This window comes from Orycteropus afer, unplaced genomic scaffold, assembly GCF_000298275.1.
Source record: "Orycteropus afer afer isolate SDZICR_OR568_19922 unplaced genomic scaffold, OryAfe1.0 scaffold00502, whole genome shotgun sequence".
Lineage (NCBI taxonomy): Eukaryota > Metazoa > Chordata > Mammalia > Tubulidentata > Orycteropodidae > Orycteropus > Orycteropus afer.
Genome location: NW_006922089.1, coordinates 1,638,202 through 1,655,688, shown reverse-complemented (window position 1 = coordinate 1,655,688; position 17,487 = coordinate 1,638,202). Strand labels below are relative to the sequence as shown.

The 17,487-nt window shown below is 48.7% G+C and overlaps 1 protein-coding gene across 1 annotated transcript in view; it reads left to right on the top strand.

Annotated features, from left to right (window-relative positions):
* DGCR2 (DiGeorge syndrome critical region gene 2) overlaps nucleotides 1-17,487 on the top strand; it is a 113,965-nt gene that overhangs the window by 62,362 nt on the left and 34,116 nt on the right. Inside the window, exons 5-6 of the mRNA XM_007955440.1 lie at nucleotides 920-996; nucleotides 11,117-11,293. Of these exons, the coding sequence (XP_007953631.1) occupies nucleotides 920-996; nucleotides 11,117-11,293 (254 nt within the window). The remainder of the gene's footprint in view (nucleotides 1-919; nucleotides 997-11,116; nucleotides 11,294-17,487) is intronic.

Sequence of the window (17,487 nt, the reverse complement as noted above, 5' to 3'; positions counted from 1 at the left end):
CCCTGGAGAAGGATGTCATGCTTGGTAGGGTGGAGGGTCAACGAAAGAGGGGGAGGCCTTCAAGGAGATGGATTGATACGGTGGTTGCGATGATGGGCTCAAGTATAGCAGGGATTGTGGGGCTGTCGCGGGATCGGGCAGTGTTTCATTCTGCTGTGCATGGGGTCGCTATGAGTCGGAAACGACTCAACGGCACTTAACAACAACAACAACAACGGTAATGAGAATCCTCATTCTTGGATGCCTGTCACCAAGAATCACCTGTTGGTTATCACAAGCCACTGCCCACACCTCAGACTGTTATTATAATTGGCTTTACTGGGCCTGCTTTGTTCCAGCATGTTGTGTGTAAATCAGATGTTTGTACCCCAGGGACTGCCTGCACATTGCATTTGGTCCACTCTTACATGCCAAAGGCATAGCTGGCAGCTACTGTTTGAGGGGTGGCCGGCCCCGTCCATCGCAGACATCTGACAGACGGACAGTCTCCTCAGCGCCTGTAGTGGTGGGGCCAAGTCCACGTTAACCCTCACAGCAGGCGGGCTTCACTGGGCTGTTGTTTTAATGAATTTAATTCACATACCATAAGCCCTGTGCTCTCAAAGGGGGTATAGTTCAGAGGCTTTTAGGATACCTACAAAGTTGTAGCCACAGGGCTTGATGTCCACCAAGAGTAAGATCAGTCTTAGTCTTCATTAAGTATTAAAGTTTCATCAGAACAGCTGAATAAAAACCTTTTCTGACAGGTGACTGTAACATTTAGAATGTTAAGTTTTTAAGTTTGAAAACTTTCCAAAACCGTAATACTTTGAAGTTGAGTTTGGTGACGGTCACTGTAACCGTCAGATGCAGGCACAGTTGTCAAAGTCAGCTTCCTGCCGCCTCACTGAGATCTCTCCTGTTCTTCTTCCCGGTGCAGGTTGTGGGTCGGCTACCAGTACGTCATCACCAGCCGGAACCACTCCTTGGAGGGTCGCTGGGAGGTCGCGTTCAAAGGTGAGCCTTGTGCTCTGCAGAAGGGTCGAATGGCAGACTGAGGGATTTTGCTGCCCACAGTTGTGCTGCTGGGGTCTTGCCTCTTCCTTCCCACCTTGCCGACGACACCTGGCCCTTTAGGTGCAGGCCAAGAGTCCTTGGCGGCCTTTTGTAGCAGAGGCTCAGGGATCTGTTGCTTCTTCTCACTTGGGCCTCATTTTCTAGACCATTCCTCCTCCTTCAGTGAAAAGACTTTAATTAGAGCATAAATATGAGCCTGCGCTTCAGCTGATTTGGGCCAAGGGGGAAGGACAAGTTTTCTAGGACTGCGGTTCAGATTTAGATTCCGAAACTGTCAGGTAGATAGAATTAAAATAGATTGTACCTGTGTGTGTGTGTGTGTGAGAGAGAGAGAGAGAGAGAGAGTGTGTGTGCGAATGTGTGTGTTTAAGGATTTTGGCTGAGTCGTTTAGGGAACCCAACCAACATAAAGGACAAATAGCAGATGTGAACTGCTGAGCTCCTGGTCCTCTCCTGTCCTGTTGGCCTGGCCATGTAGTCCTCTTGGGCCCCGCCTGCTGGACTCCTATCTGGGTATCTGCCTTGAGCTTGGATCCAGGATTTCTTTCCCTAAACACATCCCAGTCCTGCCAGTAGTGCCCTAGCTTTGTCTGAGAGGCGACAAGTGAAGAGTGGTGGTCTGGGGACACCAGGCCCCTCCGTCTGAGCCCTCACTGCTACAGTGAAGGGTCATTAAGCTGGAGCAGGGCTCAGAAGTGCTCCTCTGAGTGACCTTTCAGTAGATCACTGGGCCTGTCTATGCACCAAAGCCACACCCACTGCCATGGAGTCAATTCCAGCTCACAGCGCCCCTAGAGGACAGAGTGGAACTGTACCAGAGGGTTTCAGTGGCTGTCAGTCTTCACAGAAGCAAAGCCCAAACTATACCCACTGCCATGGAGTTGATTCTGGCTCACAGCGCCCCTAGAGGACAGTGGAACAGTACCACAGGGTCTCCAAGGCCATTCATCTTTACCGAAGCTGAAAAACCAAACCAAACCCACTCCCATCGAGCCAATTCCGACTCATAGCAACCCTCGTTGGGTTTCCGAGGCAGTAAATCTTTACAGAAGTAGATTGCCCCATCTTCCTTCCGTGGAGCAGCTGGTAGGTTTGAACCACCAGCCTTCGGATTAGCAGCCAGATGCCTCACCCACTACACCACCAGAGCTCCTTTTTGTGTCTGTGCATGTTGTCATTGTTGTTGTTATGTACCATCAAGTCGGCCCCGACTCATAGCGACCCCTCCTTGGGTTTCCGAGGCAGTATCACTACAGAAGTAGGAATGCCCAACCTTCCTTCCGAGGAGTAGCTGGTGGGTTTGAACCGCCAGCCTTCTGGTTAGCAGTCAAGTGCCTTAGGCACTAGCGGGGCATAAAGGCACAGACAGGGTCTGCCCAGTGTTGCAAAGGGCCCTGGCCCTGGGCAGCCAGCTTCCCTGGAGAGAGGGAGGGCTCCACTGGGGCAGGAAGGTCCTGTGCCCAGCATCTGGGAAGGGGCTTGGGGCACAGGGGGGGATTGCAGATGCCTGCACAGGGGCCACCTGGCCCCCTCTCCTTCTGTTTTGTGTGTCCAGGTACTCTACTGAGGTAGCCACTGAATACCTGCTTATAGCATTCTGTGAGTTTACACAGTGGCACTGAGGAAGAGGAAGACATAGAGAGGCACATGGGAGGTACAGACAACAAAGATGAACCCTTTTGCACATATAGTACTGCATTGTCAGTGATGGCAAACATTGATCTACAGGTGGATAAATGGATGGACAGGGTGAACAATTAGGCTTTTCTAGGCAGGCCAGGGGGTAATGTGCCCAGACCCTGTACAGAGTCGGCAGATAGTGTTTCTATATGCATATTTGTATGTGCTCTAAGAATGTCCAGGTGTAAAGTAGAGCTGACAGAGGGCAGGTTGTGGTGGCTTCTTGGCCACTCCAGCGCTCCAATGGGAGCAAGTAGTTGGACCTGTGGTCTCAGGACCATGGGTCACAGGGCACATCAAGCTCAGCTGGCATAACATACTACACAAAAACGTTATTCTACATCCTGCTGTGGTGAGGAGCAACTGGGGTCTGAAAAGTTTATAAGCGGCCATCTAAGATGCAACAATGGATCTCTCCTCGTCCAGAGCAAAGAAGGAAAAAACCCAAAGGTGCATGGGAACACTGAGTCCAAGGGACTGGTACGCCATGCGATCCTCAGCCTATATGACCATGAGAGCAGAACTAGATGGTGCCCGGCTCCCACTGTCAACCACTCAGAGAGGGACTGGTGCAGGAGACCCTGGGTAGAGTGGGAGAACAATGTGGAACTAAACTCGGAATCATAAAGATGATCAGGTTTGCTGGTTTGCTAACCTGGTGAGAACCCTGAGACTATGGTGCCTAGCTACCTTCAGGTCTGGAATTGAACTCAATCCCATGGTTTCCAGCCAAACGATAGACAGGCATATGGGGTGAACATTTACATCAGGTAGACAACACTCCTTGGAGCATTCAATTGTGGAAGAACAGAAGGGCAGTGTTTGCACAGGGAGACAGCTCGGGGGGCAGGAGTGCATGGGAGGGAAGGACCCAGGGAAGAGGTAACTACAGGGAGGAAATGGGAAGAGAGCTGTTACATTGTGTGGAACTGCAGTTAATGTCAGGAGACAAAATGTGTATGAACTGCCGTGTGGAAAATGAATTTGCTCTGTTAACTGTCACCCAAATCACAATAAGCATTTTAAAAACAGTGATCATAATAGGTAACATTGAATGCTCTGAGCTGTGCACTCTGCTTAAAAAAAAAAAAAAAGACTGGGTTTCCCATAGCAGCAGTTTTGGGGTTTTCAGTCACCATGTACCTCTCAGGGGACAATTCACCTAGTAGTTTGTCATCTGTCCAACTCACAGCAGTTGGGGTGAATCTTGGAAAAGCTGTTCTGTTGTCGTAGGGTCACTATGAATCAGAACTGACTGGTCAGCACCTAGTGACAACAAAATCATGTCCAAGGCCTGTTCCCCTACCCCAGCCTGGATACCCCTAGATGTAGACTGTCTTCCTGATGTTGGGAGCTAAAGAAATGACATCTGTCTGCATGGCCGTACAGCCTCTTCTGAATTGGGGCACTTGGGACCTTCACTCCTGGACTGAGGAGCCCTGGGGCCCTTATGGGACTCCACAGGGGTGCTAGCAGGAGAGCGAACGTAACCAGAGAGAAGAGACCACCCCGACTCTCAGTGTTGATGATGGTGACTCCTGTGAAGTAGTCTGTACATGTGGCTGTCTGGGGTCCCACAGCTGGGGTGGGGACATTCCATGTGGTGGGTGCTGAGGTGGCAGCTGAGTGCTTGACAGCTCAGGAGGGGTTGTAGTGTGGTGCTGTGGGCCTGGGCCTGGTTAAGTGGCCTTTGAGATTACGTTGTCTGGATTAATTCATGGCCACAAGATGAGTGATTGGCTTAAAGAGAGTTCCTTACCGCAACATAACTGGCCTGGCCTCTGAATACAACGCAGTAATCGTGAATGGTTCTGGATTCAAGAAAATTCAAGAAACAGGAAACCAAATGTCATAATAGGGATCTTGGTGGTGTCCTGGACTGGAAGGGAGGGTTATAAAAAGAATGGGTTTGGGGGCAATTCTGAACCAAACCCACTGCCGTCGAGTTGATTCCGACTCACAGTGACCCCCATTGGGTTTCCAAGGCTGTCAGTCTTTATGGAAGTAGATTGCCTCATCTTCCTCCCACAGAGCAGCTGGTGGGTTTGAGCCACCAACTTTCTGGTTGGCAGCTAAATGCCTTACCCGCTGTGTACTGTCCCTGCTTGTAGGGGAAGAAGCACACCTGTATCTGGGAGTACACAGTCCCTGTAGGGGAAGTAGTGTCACAGTGAAGGGTCCTGTTGCGAATGAGCTCCTTCATGGGGCCTTGGCCTTGGTTTCTTGGATAAACAGCTTGGGAGATTTTCCTCCTGAGCCCTGAAGAGTTGTCACCTTTGTCCTGGTTCTTTGAAGAAACTGGGGGAGAAGAAACTTGGGGAGCCTCCCAAGTTGCCTTGTACCCTAGAGGGTTATTACTTTTCCCCAGAGAAGCAGCTGGCTTCTGCCAGGATAGAAGGTTGCTTGTGGACAAGACCTGCGTTGGTTGGCATCTTCTAGGTGACTGAAGGTGGATCGAGTCCTGGTCTGGTGAGGACAGCCTCACCTTGTAGCTGATGAGGATTGGTGTATATGACCCACAGGACTGCAGAGGTGTGTCTGGGTCGTCCGCTTGACAGGGAGAGATGCTAAGAGCTGGGCTGGCCGAGAAGCAGAACCACATGGGACCCAAATGGTCCTGAAACAGCTACGCTGGCTGTGAGATGGCCCACTTACCCTCAGAGAACCCAGTGACAGAGAGTCTGGTGGCAGAGAGCCTGGTGGCAGAGAGTCTGGTGGCAGAGAACCCAGTGACAGAGAGCCTGGTGGCAGAGAGCCGCTAAGACAGCTGAGCAGGCTGCTCCTCTGGCTGTGAGCTGGGCCAGTTAGCAGCAGAGAGGCCACTCTAACATTAGTACAGTTTGTAGGGCAGATGTTTTATCAGAGGTAGAGTTTGCTGCTGTTTCTAAGGAAGCACAAACGTTTTGAACAAATTGGTACGAGAGATGCAAATCATCGTCATCCCCCCAACATCCACCGTGGGGAACAGGACTCTCTGGGCCTTCTCCCACACGTTCCAGGTTGGGTGAGGCAGGCTGCGTACCACTACCGGTAACTAACCTGAGTGGTGTGTAGTACTCCCTTGGATGGGAGGGAACCCATGCCTCCCGCCATACATGTTCCAGAGGGCAGGTTCCCTTGGGATTTACTGGCCAGGTCTTGAAGGTTGTGTATTCCAATAACCAGGGCAGACCTGGATGCCGAAGGGAGTGAGCAGGAGGGGGAAATGGAGAGAGAGCCTTTGGGATGCGTTGGTCAGTTACAGGAATCCCAAAATTGTCGGATGTGACTTTATTTTTTTCTATTATTATTATGTTTTTAGCTATAACAAACAGGGATTTGTTCTCTTACAGTTCAGCAGGCTACAAGTCCGAATTCAAAGTACCAGCTCTTGAGGCTGGTTAAAGGCCCCTCGACCTTGGGCTTCAGCTCTGCCTCTTGCTCCTGGCCCACTAGAACTGGAGGCTTCTCCTGATTCAGGCAGCTGCTGGCTGCTGAGGCTGACAGACCCGAGGTTGACAAGAAAAATGGCACAGTCCCAAGATTATCAAGCAACATGGCAGGCCACGGGTTCAAGTCCAGAAACAGTCCCAAGATTGGCAGGCAACATGGCAGACCACTGGGATGGAGACTCAGCCAAATGCAGGATCCAGATGTGCCAAAACACTCAAGACCTTTCTCACTGGAAACAGACCATATCCTTAAGGCAGCTACTCAGCTGCTCTAATAGATTCCACCATGGAGTTGATGATCAGTCTCATCATGGGGAATAACTACATCCAGCTGCCCAGCCACTCAAAATCAGCCCCAGCCAAGCTGACACACAGCCTTAACTACCACAAGGACCTAATGGCAGACAGCAGCTGAGAGGACTCCCCTTCAGAAGCTGTTCTGCCTGGAGAAGGGAAAGGTGTGCTTTCCGCTTCAGGGACCCTTCAGACCTGGCCTGTGCGGTTCCTGACTTGGTTCCAGGTTGTCCCTGTTCCTTCCAAGTTGGTCCTGATCCCAAGTCATAGCCTGTGATTTCCCTAATAAACCTCATGACTGTGAGTGTGGTCTCTGAGTTCTGTATGGCTGCAGCAACAAATCACAGCCGTGGCAGGGAAGTGGAGTGTGCCATGGGGGAGCGGCCAGTGGCAGAAATAACGGAGAAGTGAGAAAGCGGAGATGTACCCAACCTCTGCCTCATAGGAACCAGCTCTGAGCTGTGCTTGATTCTTATCCCTCGTGAATTTAGTTAACTTATTACACTATATAACAGGAGTACATGATGCCAAACCTTAGAACACAAACCGTTGCCGAAGCTGCAGGAGGAATTTGTCTCTTCTCATCTATTTTTGTAAATACTTGAAAGCTTCCACAGCACTCATAAAGATCCCTGCAACGAAACTGCAGATTGAACAAAATACTTGAACACAAGCAGCCGGGTCCTGGCTGTTCCCAGACAGGCTTTCTGCCTGTTGGGCTGTGGGGCTCTGCACAGGGCATCTAGTTGAGTCTGAGAGAAGTTGGCCACAAGACAAATGATCACAAAGACCATGTCAAGTAGATGTAAATCTTTATCACTCATGATGAAATGTTCCCTAGAAAACACCGTGTCTGAAAAATTAGTTCCACCATTTGTCTGTCACTGTGTCTTAACGGTGGTGGCTTGTGTGAGGCTGGAGGCTGTGTCACTGGTGTTTCAGATACCAGCAGGGTCACCCATGGTGAACAGGTTTCAGCAGAGCTTCCAGACTAAGACAGACTCAGAAAAAGGAAAAGGCCTTCCATTTCTCAAAGACTTGGCCAGTGAAAACCTTATGAATAGCAGTAGAACACTGACATATTACTGGGCAAACATGAATACCCTGAAACACTAGGCGGTGACTGTCAGCGTGGGAAGGACTGTGAGGACGGCGCATGACCAGGCCGTGTTTTGTTCTGTTGTACAGAGGGGCACTACGAGTCAGAGCCGACTTAAACAGCACCTAGCAACAACAGAAGTAGCTGTGATAGTGATAGTTGATGCTGTTGAGTTGTGGCGCTGGTGAAGAATACTGAAAGTACCATGGACTTCCAGAAAAACGAACAAATCTGTCCTGGAAGAAGTGCAGCCAGAATGCTCATTGAAAGTGAGAATGGCCAGACCTTGTCTCACCTGCTTTGGTCATGTTACCAGCAGGGACCATTCCCTGGAGAAGGATATCATGCTTGGTAAAGTGGAGGGTCGGTGAAAAGGGGAATGCCCTCAATGAGATGGACTGACACAGTGGCTGCAGTGATAGGCTCCAGTATAACAGGAATTGTGAGGCTGGCATGGGACTGGGCAGTGTTTCGTTCTGTTGTACATAGAGTCGGTAGGAGTCAGAGTCAACTCGACAGCACCTAAAAACAACAAATGATAGTGTGAAGGGATCATAGTTAGATGTTTAAAACTGTTCATTTCATCTTGTCCTTGTGCAGTTTTTTAATATATTTTGTGTGTTTTATATGTGTGCTCTGTATTGAACCAGTAGTGTTCACATCATATTGTACATATGTACATGCACACACCGTTACATCTAGGCTCCACCCTGCAGAGAGCACAGTTTCCTGCAGGATTCCTGAGGTCCCTCGGGGATGCACCCCACCTGGCCTCTCCCCTGCAAGAGTGATTCTCCCTCTCACAGCTCACATATGCACACACCCTCAAGCCCTGCCCCAGGAGGCTGACACCCCGAGGGTTTGACCGCACGAGTCCCAGCATTCCCTGGAAGCTGAGAGTTGCTGCCCAGCGTTTCTATAACATTTGTAACTGATGGCAGAAATTTTGGAAAAACATCCTTGTGTCCTGAGAACATCATCCATATGTTCCCACCTGCTACCCATACCCCACTCGGGATTGTTACCGTCAGTGGTATCTGTGATGGCTAATGGCATGTGTCAGCTTGATTAGATTATGATTCTCAGTAGTTTGAAAGACACTGGACATTGAAAGATGGCTTTTCCATAATATAACGTAATCACCTCCAGCCAATCAGTTGTAAGAGGCATTTTCCTTGGCGAGGGGGGTGGTGGCCTGCATCCAATATATTTGGACATTCTGGCAAAGCTTACTTGCTCACTCTTGATCCTGCATCCTACTCGTCATCATCTGACCTTCAGTTCTTGGCACATGAGCCAGCAGCCTGCTGCCTGACCTGAAGATTTGAGGATTTATCAGCTCCTGCAGCCCCATGACCCAGCAGCCCACTGTCTGACCTGCCGATTTTGAGCTCATCAAATGTTTGTGTCAGGAGAAGTCTCTGGCCTGATGCCTGACCCATGGTTTGACAGTTGCCAACCTCCACAACACTGTGAGGCATTTCCTAGAATTAAATCTCTCTTTGCATATAGTTACATATATATATATGTATACATTTCACCGGTTTTACTCTTTTAGAGACCCCAGCCCAAGACAGTGTTATGTCAAGTTTCTGGTTATTCATACTTGATATTTGTTTCAAAATATAAAGAAGGAGCAAATATCTTATGTGTATTATGTGTACATGGTGTTGTGTAACTTGCTTATTTAAGATGCATTTAGTATCTTGTCCTTGTGTCTGCCTCATGTCTTAGCATGTAAACCTCAGGGCTCACTCTTGTCAAGTGGGCTGGAATCAGGAAGTGGGTTACTAAGGAAGAGGAGCTGTGCCCTGACCAATAAGGTTAGCAGATGGGGCCATGGTCCAATATCTGCCTGTGTGGGCCTTGGCTCCAAAAGCCCCTGGCCAGCAGTGTGTGTTGGAGGGTAGGAGGTATAGAGATCCGTCCTCTGGGAGAAGAGGCAGAGGGGCAGTCAGGTGGGCGTGGGTAAGCAGAGGGAAGGCACTTTCCAGAGTGAGGTATTTGGAGGACTTAGATGGCCCCTTGGTGGTCCCCATAAAGGCTCATCCAGAAACATAAGAGTGTGACGTGCCACTTGCTGACAGGGGTCTGAGATGAGGTCCTGCCTACGAGGCTGGCAGCCTACTGGCAGAGCACAGAGAGAGGTGGAAGTGGCCACTCTGGGGGTGTGCAGAAGACAGGTTGCAGAGCATGCTAAATGGTGTTGCAGACACCCTTGCATGGCCAGCTGCAGAGCCGGGGGGGGGGGGCAGCCTGTGGCTGAGATGAGCATGGAAGGGCTCGAAGCAGAATGGGCCCAGCCAGAGACGTACTTCAGAGGCTTGATCCAGCCACTGTGTGCAGAGCCAGTGAGGTGCATGTGTGGAGACTTGCCATCCTTCATCCATCTGAAGAGGTGATCCACCTCAGGTGCCATGTGTAGAGAGGAGGGTACATCCATGAAGGAAGTTTGCAAGTAAATGTAGATGACAGATGGTGACTCTGCTAGGATGACTTGGCTTTAGGAAGGAGGATCTGTTGGGAAGAGCAGGGTGTTGGGAGCGGGGCAGTCTAGGAGGCAGTGGGAGGTCCAGGAGAGAAATCTGTATGGAGACCTAATAGTCCTTGCCATTTGAAGACCAGGGAGTCCTCCTTGACCTCTTTCTTGACCACACTCAGAACTTTTCCAATATGGCCAGAATCCAGTCACATGTCACCAGCCTGACCATCATTACCCTGATTCAGGATGCCTGGTCCTTGCTTACCAAAGTTCTGTAGTTGCCTCCTGACTGGTCTCCTTGCCCCCCACCTCCTTGTTCCTCACCCCTGCTCACCTCCACGCCCACCCTTGTTCCTCACCCCTATTCACCTCCATGTCTTGGGGACATTGCACGAGGAGGCTTGCAGACTCTGGCTCCTCCAGCATAGCCCTGCTCTCCAAGCCCTGGCCCTTGGCTGGGACGGCAGGAAGATGAGTGGCTGAAAGCATCCGCCAGGGAGCTCGTGCTTTCCCAGCAGGCCACTCTGGCCCACGGCAACCCAGTGTTCTCAGTAGATGTTGGAAGCAGCATTTGTGCCAAGATCTTACGTTCCTCCGTCAGGTGCAGCAAAGTGGTTTCCTGAGTCGTCCTCATTGAGTTGATGTTCTGCTGTCGCAAGGGAGGACTTTCCCCTCTTTTCTCCACTTTGGTTGCTTTATCAATATGAACTCAGGATTTTTTACCAATGTGTTATAGTCTGTGACCTTATTAGTCAAATATTGCTCTGACTTTAAACCCCACCAGCTAACCACAGTATAGCCCTTATTGTGGCTCTCTGCATAGCAGTTATCACCCAGTGTTTTGCTTGTTTGGGGTGCCCAAGCTTGCATTGGTGCATTCACCACACAGTTCTGGGCTCCAGGGGTGGTAGGGGAATAATGACTAATGCCAGAATGGCAGCAACAACTCGTACTTGGCCCAGTGTCTTTGGTTGGTGGTTCTAGTTAAGGCTTTGGTGCCCTGAAAGCTATGACATGATGTGTGTGTTGGTATTATGCTGTAATGTTGGGCCCCCCTTTTCTCTCCTCCTTCAGGTTCCTCAGAGGTGTTCCTGCCCCCAGACCCGATCTTTGCCTCTGCCATGGCTGAGGATGAAAACGTGCTGTGTGCCCAGTTGCAGTGCTTTCACTTCCCCACTCTGAGGCACCACGACCTACACAGCTGGCATGCTGAAAACTGCTATGAGAAGTCTTCATTTCTCTGTAAAAGAAGTAAGCCACTTTGACCTTGATTTCTCTGGTGAGCTGTGAAGAAGGATACTGCTTGTGAAAACGTAGCCTTTGAATTTCTCTGGACCTTGATGCCAACCGTTTTGGTCATCTTGTGCCACTCTAACAGAACTACCACAAAAGAGATGGCTTTAACAAACAGGGATTTATTTTCTTACAGTTTAGGAGGCTAGAAGTCCAATTTCAAATGCCAGCTCTAGGAACTGGGTGAAGGCCCCTCACTTTGGACTTCAGCTCTTGCCCTTGGCACGCTGCAGCTGGAGGCTTCTCCTAACTCAGGCAGCTGCTGGATGCTGAGGCTGACAGACCCATGGTTGACAAATAAAATGGCACGATCCCAAGATTAGCAAACAACATGGCAAGCCACTAGTTCAAGACCAGAGACAGTCCCAAGACTGGCAGGAAACACGGCAGATGGCTGAATGAAGACTCAGCCAAATGTAGGGACCAAGCGTGCCAAAAAGCTACAGAGACCTTCCTCAGAGCGTCTCCTTATATACTGGAAGCAGACCACATCCCCAAGGCAGCTACTCAGCTGCTCTAGTAGATTCCATCATGCAGCTGATGACCAGTCTTATCCTGGGGAGTACTCCATCCAGCTGCCCGCCCACATGCAACCAGGCCTAGCCAAATGGACACACAACTTAACTACCACACCAGCCTTGAGTGAGCTTTGATCTTATGTTGCTTTGAACAGAGTCATAGTTGCGGCCTTGCCTGGCTGACGTGTTACTCTTATGTGGGTGCAGAAGGTACCTTGGGGATGAGTAAGAAGAGCCTGAGGGGGGACACTAAGGCTAGGGATGAGCCCTCACTGGGCTGTGGTTTAGCTCTGTGACGTAGACAGAGGATTGATAGCTCTGAGCCCACATTACTGTTTCCTGGGGTAGAGAAGATAATCTCTGCCCTGCTTATCTCTCACTGATGTTAGGAGATTAAATGAGATGGTAACTGAAGGACTTGCCACATGTCATGGCATCTCTTGAGCATCTGATTTGACTGGTCACCTCCCCTTGGCTCCTACAGTCCCTCTCTCTCTCCTTTGTTTGTAGGGTCACGTTGCTTTCTCTGTCTCAGTCGACTGTGTCACAGTTCTTTTGCTGTCCTCTCTCTCCCTACCACTCTTGATTTGCACCTTTCTTATTGAATCCCTTGACTTCAGCTAACACCTCTATGTCACTGAGTCCCAAAACTCTGTGTCCTGGAGGACTACTCTCATGAGTGGTCAGTCAGGATCTCTGGCAGCATATCTCTGGCTGGGCTGACAGCATAATTGTGCTGATAGTGCAGGAGTCCCTCACCACTGGCCAGCCCTCCTCTGCACTGGAGAGTGCAAGGAAACAGATTGACTGTCCACTGACATCTCAGATACAGGGTGTGAGGTAGGGATCTAATTTCAACCAGGGATCTCAGCTCTGTTATTTGGATCAATACTCCTTGCCCTGCTGACTTGTCACATCAAGTGTTCGTATATGCTTGAGTCTTTCTGCATTCTAAGTCTGTCCCTTGGCAGTTTGTCATTTCTGTGTTGATACCACACTTGTTTACAGCAGCTTTGTGATAAATGCTGATAGCTGATATTGCAGCTTCCCTACCTTATTCTGGACTATGATCATGGCCGTTCTTGGCCCTCTTGTCTTTTCTATGAATTTTAGGATCTATTTTCTGAATTCACTTATTCTTTTAGTTTCCAGATTCTCCTAAATTTTCTATTCAGACAGTTTCTTCTTTCATATCTTAAACTTTTATTTCTTTACCTTTTTATTTTCAGATGTTACTTTTCTTGCAGAAGTTTCCGGTATTGATTATTAGTGATGGTAATGAGCATTCTTCTCTTTCTCACTTAAGTGGGAATACCTTCAGTGTTTCAGCATTAATGTACTACTCTGTATGTGGCGCAGTGCCTAAGGCATTTGACTGCTAACCAGAAGGTTGGCTGTTTAAACCCACTAGCCATTCCACAGAAGGAAGATAAGGCAGTCTACTTTTGTAAAGATTTAACGCGTTAGACACCCAGTGGGGGTCGCTGTGAGTCAAAATTGACTCGATGGCAGTGGGTTGGGTTTGGTTTTACAGGCTTTTAGAAGATACCCTTTATAAGGTTAAGGCAGTATCTATTCGTGTTTTGCTAGGAATTTTTACATTACAAAATTGTGTTGATACTTTAAAAATGACTATTTTTTAGTTGTTAAGAGTGTGCATGGCAGAACATCTCCCAGTTGAGCAGATTGCTGCATGTATAGTTCAGACAGTGCTGATGTTCTTCACGTTGTACAGCTGTTCTCTCCCTCCTCTTCTGAGTTGTTTCTCCCAACTAACAAAAAAACTCACTGCCCTCTAAGTTTCCTATGTAGTCTTTTAAGTTCCTATGTATTCTTTTAAGGGGCTCTAGTAGCTCAGTGCCTAAGGCATTTGACTGCTAACCAGAAGGTTGGTGATTCTAAACTCACCAGCTGCTCCACGGAAGGAAGATGGGGCAGTGTGCTTCCATAAGGGGCTTTGCTAGGAGTTGGGATCAGCTTGATGGCAGTGAGTTTTTTGGTTGTCATTTTGATCCCCTGTGGATGATTCTTTAAAAGAGCATGAGGCTCAAGGCGGGGATTTTTCCCTGATTAAACTGAACTACTATTAGGTTTAAAGAAGACTTGAGGGGATATTGCTGGTTTAAAGTTAATGGTGATCTCAGGACAATGGTTTTCAGAGCTTCATCCGCCCTCCGTGACTCCAGAAAGCGTGGATTCCAAATTTTCTCTTTACCTACATTTATCGGGATTTATAAGTTCTTGGTTAATCTGTATATTTACTGTTTTTACATTATAAGTGACTCATGTTAAACCATCTTCATGGCTTTTATATTTGGTTTGTAGATGTTTCATTTAGGATTATTGACGCTCTTACAAAGTCACATTCTTTTTCTGTAGTCTCGTTGACTCGTGTTTCTGTCACATTTGTATTAGCTGGGAATGAGTTGAGAAGCATTCCCTCTTACTCTTTTCCACATCAGCTTGTGTAAGGTGCAGAAATCTTGTCCCTGAGTGTTTGGTGTGTACCGCACTTTACAGGACCTTCTCAATGGAGGTGGGGACGTTGGCAGTCTAGATTTTTTATGTTTTTGGTAACTTGTCATTTAGATGTAATCTCAGACTTACAGAGCCATTTCAGAAGTACATAGAAGTCCTTCCCGTATACCTTTACAGCAACTCACCAGCTGTTTCTGTTCTCCCATGTCTGCTTCATCATTGGGTCTTTCTGGAATTCTTTTCCCAGTCATGGAGGGTGGCTCGGAAACATTGTGCCCCTTAATCCCTAAATTCTTCCATGTATATTTCCTGAGAACAAGGAAGTATGCCTAACCGTAGCACTGTTAACAACGTCAGGACATAAGACATTGATAGAATACTATTCTCTAGTCCACAGGCACATTCCAATTTTGCCACTTGTTCGGATAACACTCTCATACCTATTTGCATCCCCGGTCCAGGATCCAGCTGAGGATCATGTGTTGCATTACGTGGTCTTCTTCAGCCTGTCTGTCTGTCTGTCTTTCCGTTTGAGTCGTTTCTTTGGCCCACCTGCAGGTCTCCTGACTGTTTCCATGGCTGCCTCACGTCTGCTGATGAGCCCGTTGAAGGCAGATCAGGCTCTCTAGCAGTTTATCTCATCGTGGTTTTCCCTTCTAGCATTTCTGTTGGCTTCTTACAGTTCCCATCTCTCTGCTGAATTACTTATCTGATCTTGTAGGCTGCCTACCTTAAAGGGCCTTCAACATACATATTTTAAATTTGCTGTGGGATAGTCCCGTTACCAGTGTGTGAGGTGTGGTATCTCCTTGCAGAAAGCAATCTGGCCTTCTGTTCTCAGTTCTCTTGAGCCAAACCAACACATGAGGCTAATGAGTGGTGGCAGACCAGACGGAGAGGAACTATATGGGGCCCCAGTGCTGACTGAGCCCCAGGAGACGTGGTATAATCTGCCACGGCCATGACCCTGTGGTGAGCCAGTCAGAACTCTGAGGCTCAGCTGGAGCTTCCTGGGTGGTAAGAGCGATCCTGGGAGAGTCCCACGTCCCCTTAGCACATAGCAGCCTCACGCTGTGAGCCCTCCACACCTCACTCTGGGCATCTCTTCGTTTCTATCCTTTTTGTATTTAAGCTGTTATTGCAAGTATGGTGTTTTCCGTGAACTCTGTGAGTCATTCCGGCAAATTATTGCACCCAAAGGAGCAGGGGCAGCCAGTTGGGCTGAAGTGGAGGGAACCATTAGACTCTCGGACTTGCTGCTGGTAGATGGGGGAGAGGAACCTGTACATTTGAGGATGGCTGGTCTAAAGTGAAGGGAATCAAGTGCACTCCCAAGTGTACAGCCGGTACCCGCTGACCCAGCCCCAGCTGGTTGGGGATTAGAGACAAGGGCTCCTTGGGAGCTGAAGCTGGAACTGAACCATGAAAGGAAACTGAGATTTCCACAGGTGCAGCTGACGTGCGGGGTGGGATCCGTTATCTGCTGCACAATTTAGCGTCAGAGCTGGGTGCTTCTAGTCTCCCGGGACCGTCTGCACTCTGCTTGTATCTGAATCTGGTTCAGGTTGGTTGTCTCCAGAGTGTAGTGTCTATTTTCTGGGCTTTTTGTATGCCTTGTAATCTTGAAAGCGAGACATCTATGTAGGATGGTAGACACTGAGTTAAATAGTTTTGTTGCTTGGAAATGGGCACACCTTTGGCATAGTGCCTAAGGCATTTGACTGCTAACCTGAAGGCTGGAGGTTCAAACCCACCAGCCACTCCTGGGAAGGAAGGTTGGACAATCTACTTCTGTAGTGATACCGCCTCAGAAACCCGAGGAGGGGTCGCTATGAGTCTGAATAGACTCCCTGGCAGTGAGTCTGGTTTTCGGTTTGGTACCTTTAGTGTGGGTGGGTGGTGGTCGGATTTGGGCTGGGCTTGGGGTTTGTTGATAATGTGGTCACCCTCAATGCATCACAGACCCCATCTTTCTCTCTCTGCAGCTTGTGTTTAGGGGGAGGGCTGGTTTACCAGAGGGTTTTTCTTAATATCTACTTCACCCTCAGCTTTCTTGTTCTTGTCATGTCAGCTCCAACTCATAGTGACCCCGTGTACAACAGAACGAAACACTGCCCGGTCCTGCCTCATAATCCCTGCTACACCTGAGCCCATCGTTGCAGCCACTGTGTCAGTTCATCTCATTGGGGGCCTTCCCCTTTCTTGCTCACCCTCCATTTTACCAAACATGAAACCCTTCTCCAGGGAATGGACTGAAGTAGGTGAGACAAAGTTCTGACCATTCTCACTTCCAAGGAACGTGCCAGCTGCGCTTCTTCCTTCTTCTGGCAATCCATGGTACTGTCAGCATTCTTCGCCAACACCACATCTCAAAAGCATCAACTCTTCTTCGGTCTTCCTTATTCGTTGTCCAGCTTTCACATGTATATGAGACAGTTGAAAACATCATGACTTGGGTTAGGTGCACCTTAGTCTTCAAGGAGACGTCTGTGCTCTTCAGCACTTTAAAGAGGTCTTTTGCAGCAGATTTGCCCAGTGCAATATGTCATCTGATTTCTTGACTGCTGCTTCTATGGGTGATGATTGTGGAACCAAGTAATCTTGCAGTCTTTGACAACTTCACATTTGTCTCCATTTATCATGCTGCTGCTGCTGCTGCAGATCTTTGCTTAGCCTGCTCATCAGAGAGAGTTGTCTCTTGAATCTCCCCTAGCAGTAGTCTACTCCAGGCAGTCCCCCTTGCTTACAAGTTCCGTTCCTGAGTTTGTCTTTCAGTTGAATTTGTATGTAAGTCAGAACAGTTCCGTACTGTTCATATCTAAGGTCGGTTACTCAAATGTTTGTCTTAGTATATCGCATACCCTTCTATGCATAAAAAACATGGGGGGGGGATACACAACACTTAAGACAACTAAAACATCTTTAATACAGTAATGACAATGCTCTGATGCATGTGGCAAAGTAGCACCCTTTTGTGTGTGTGTGTGTGTGTGATTTGGATGAAAGTTTAGAGGAAATTCACTTTCCATGCAACAGTTCACATATACTTTGTCTCATGACATTGACTACAATTTACCACAATACAACAGCTCCCCTCCCACTTCCTCCAGATAGTTATCTCTTCCCTGTGTCCATCCCTCCATGCACTCCTGCCCC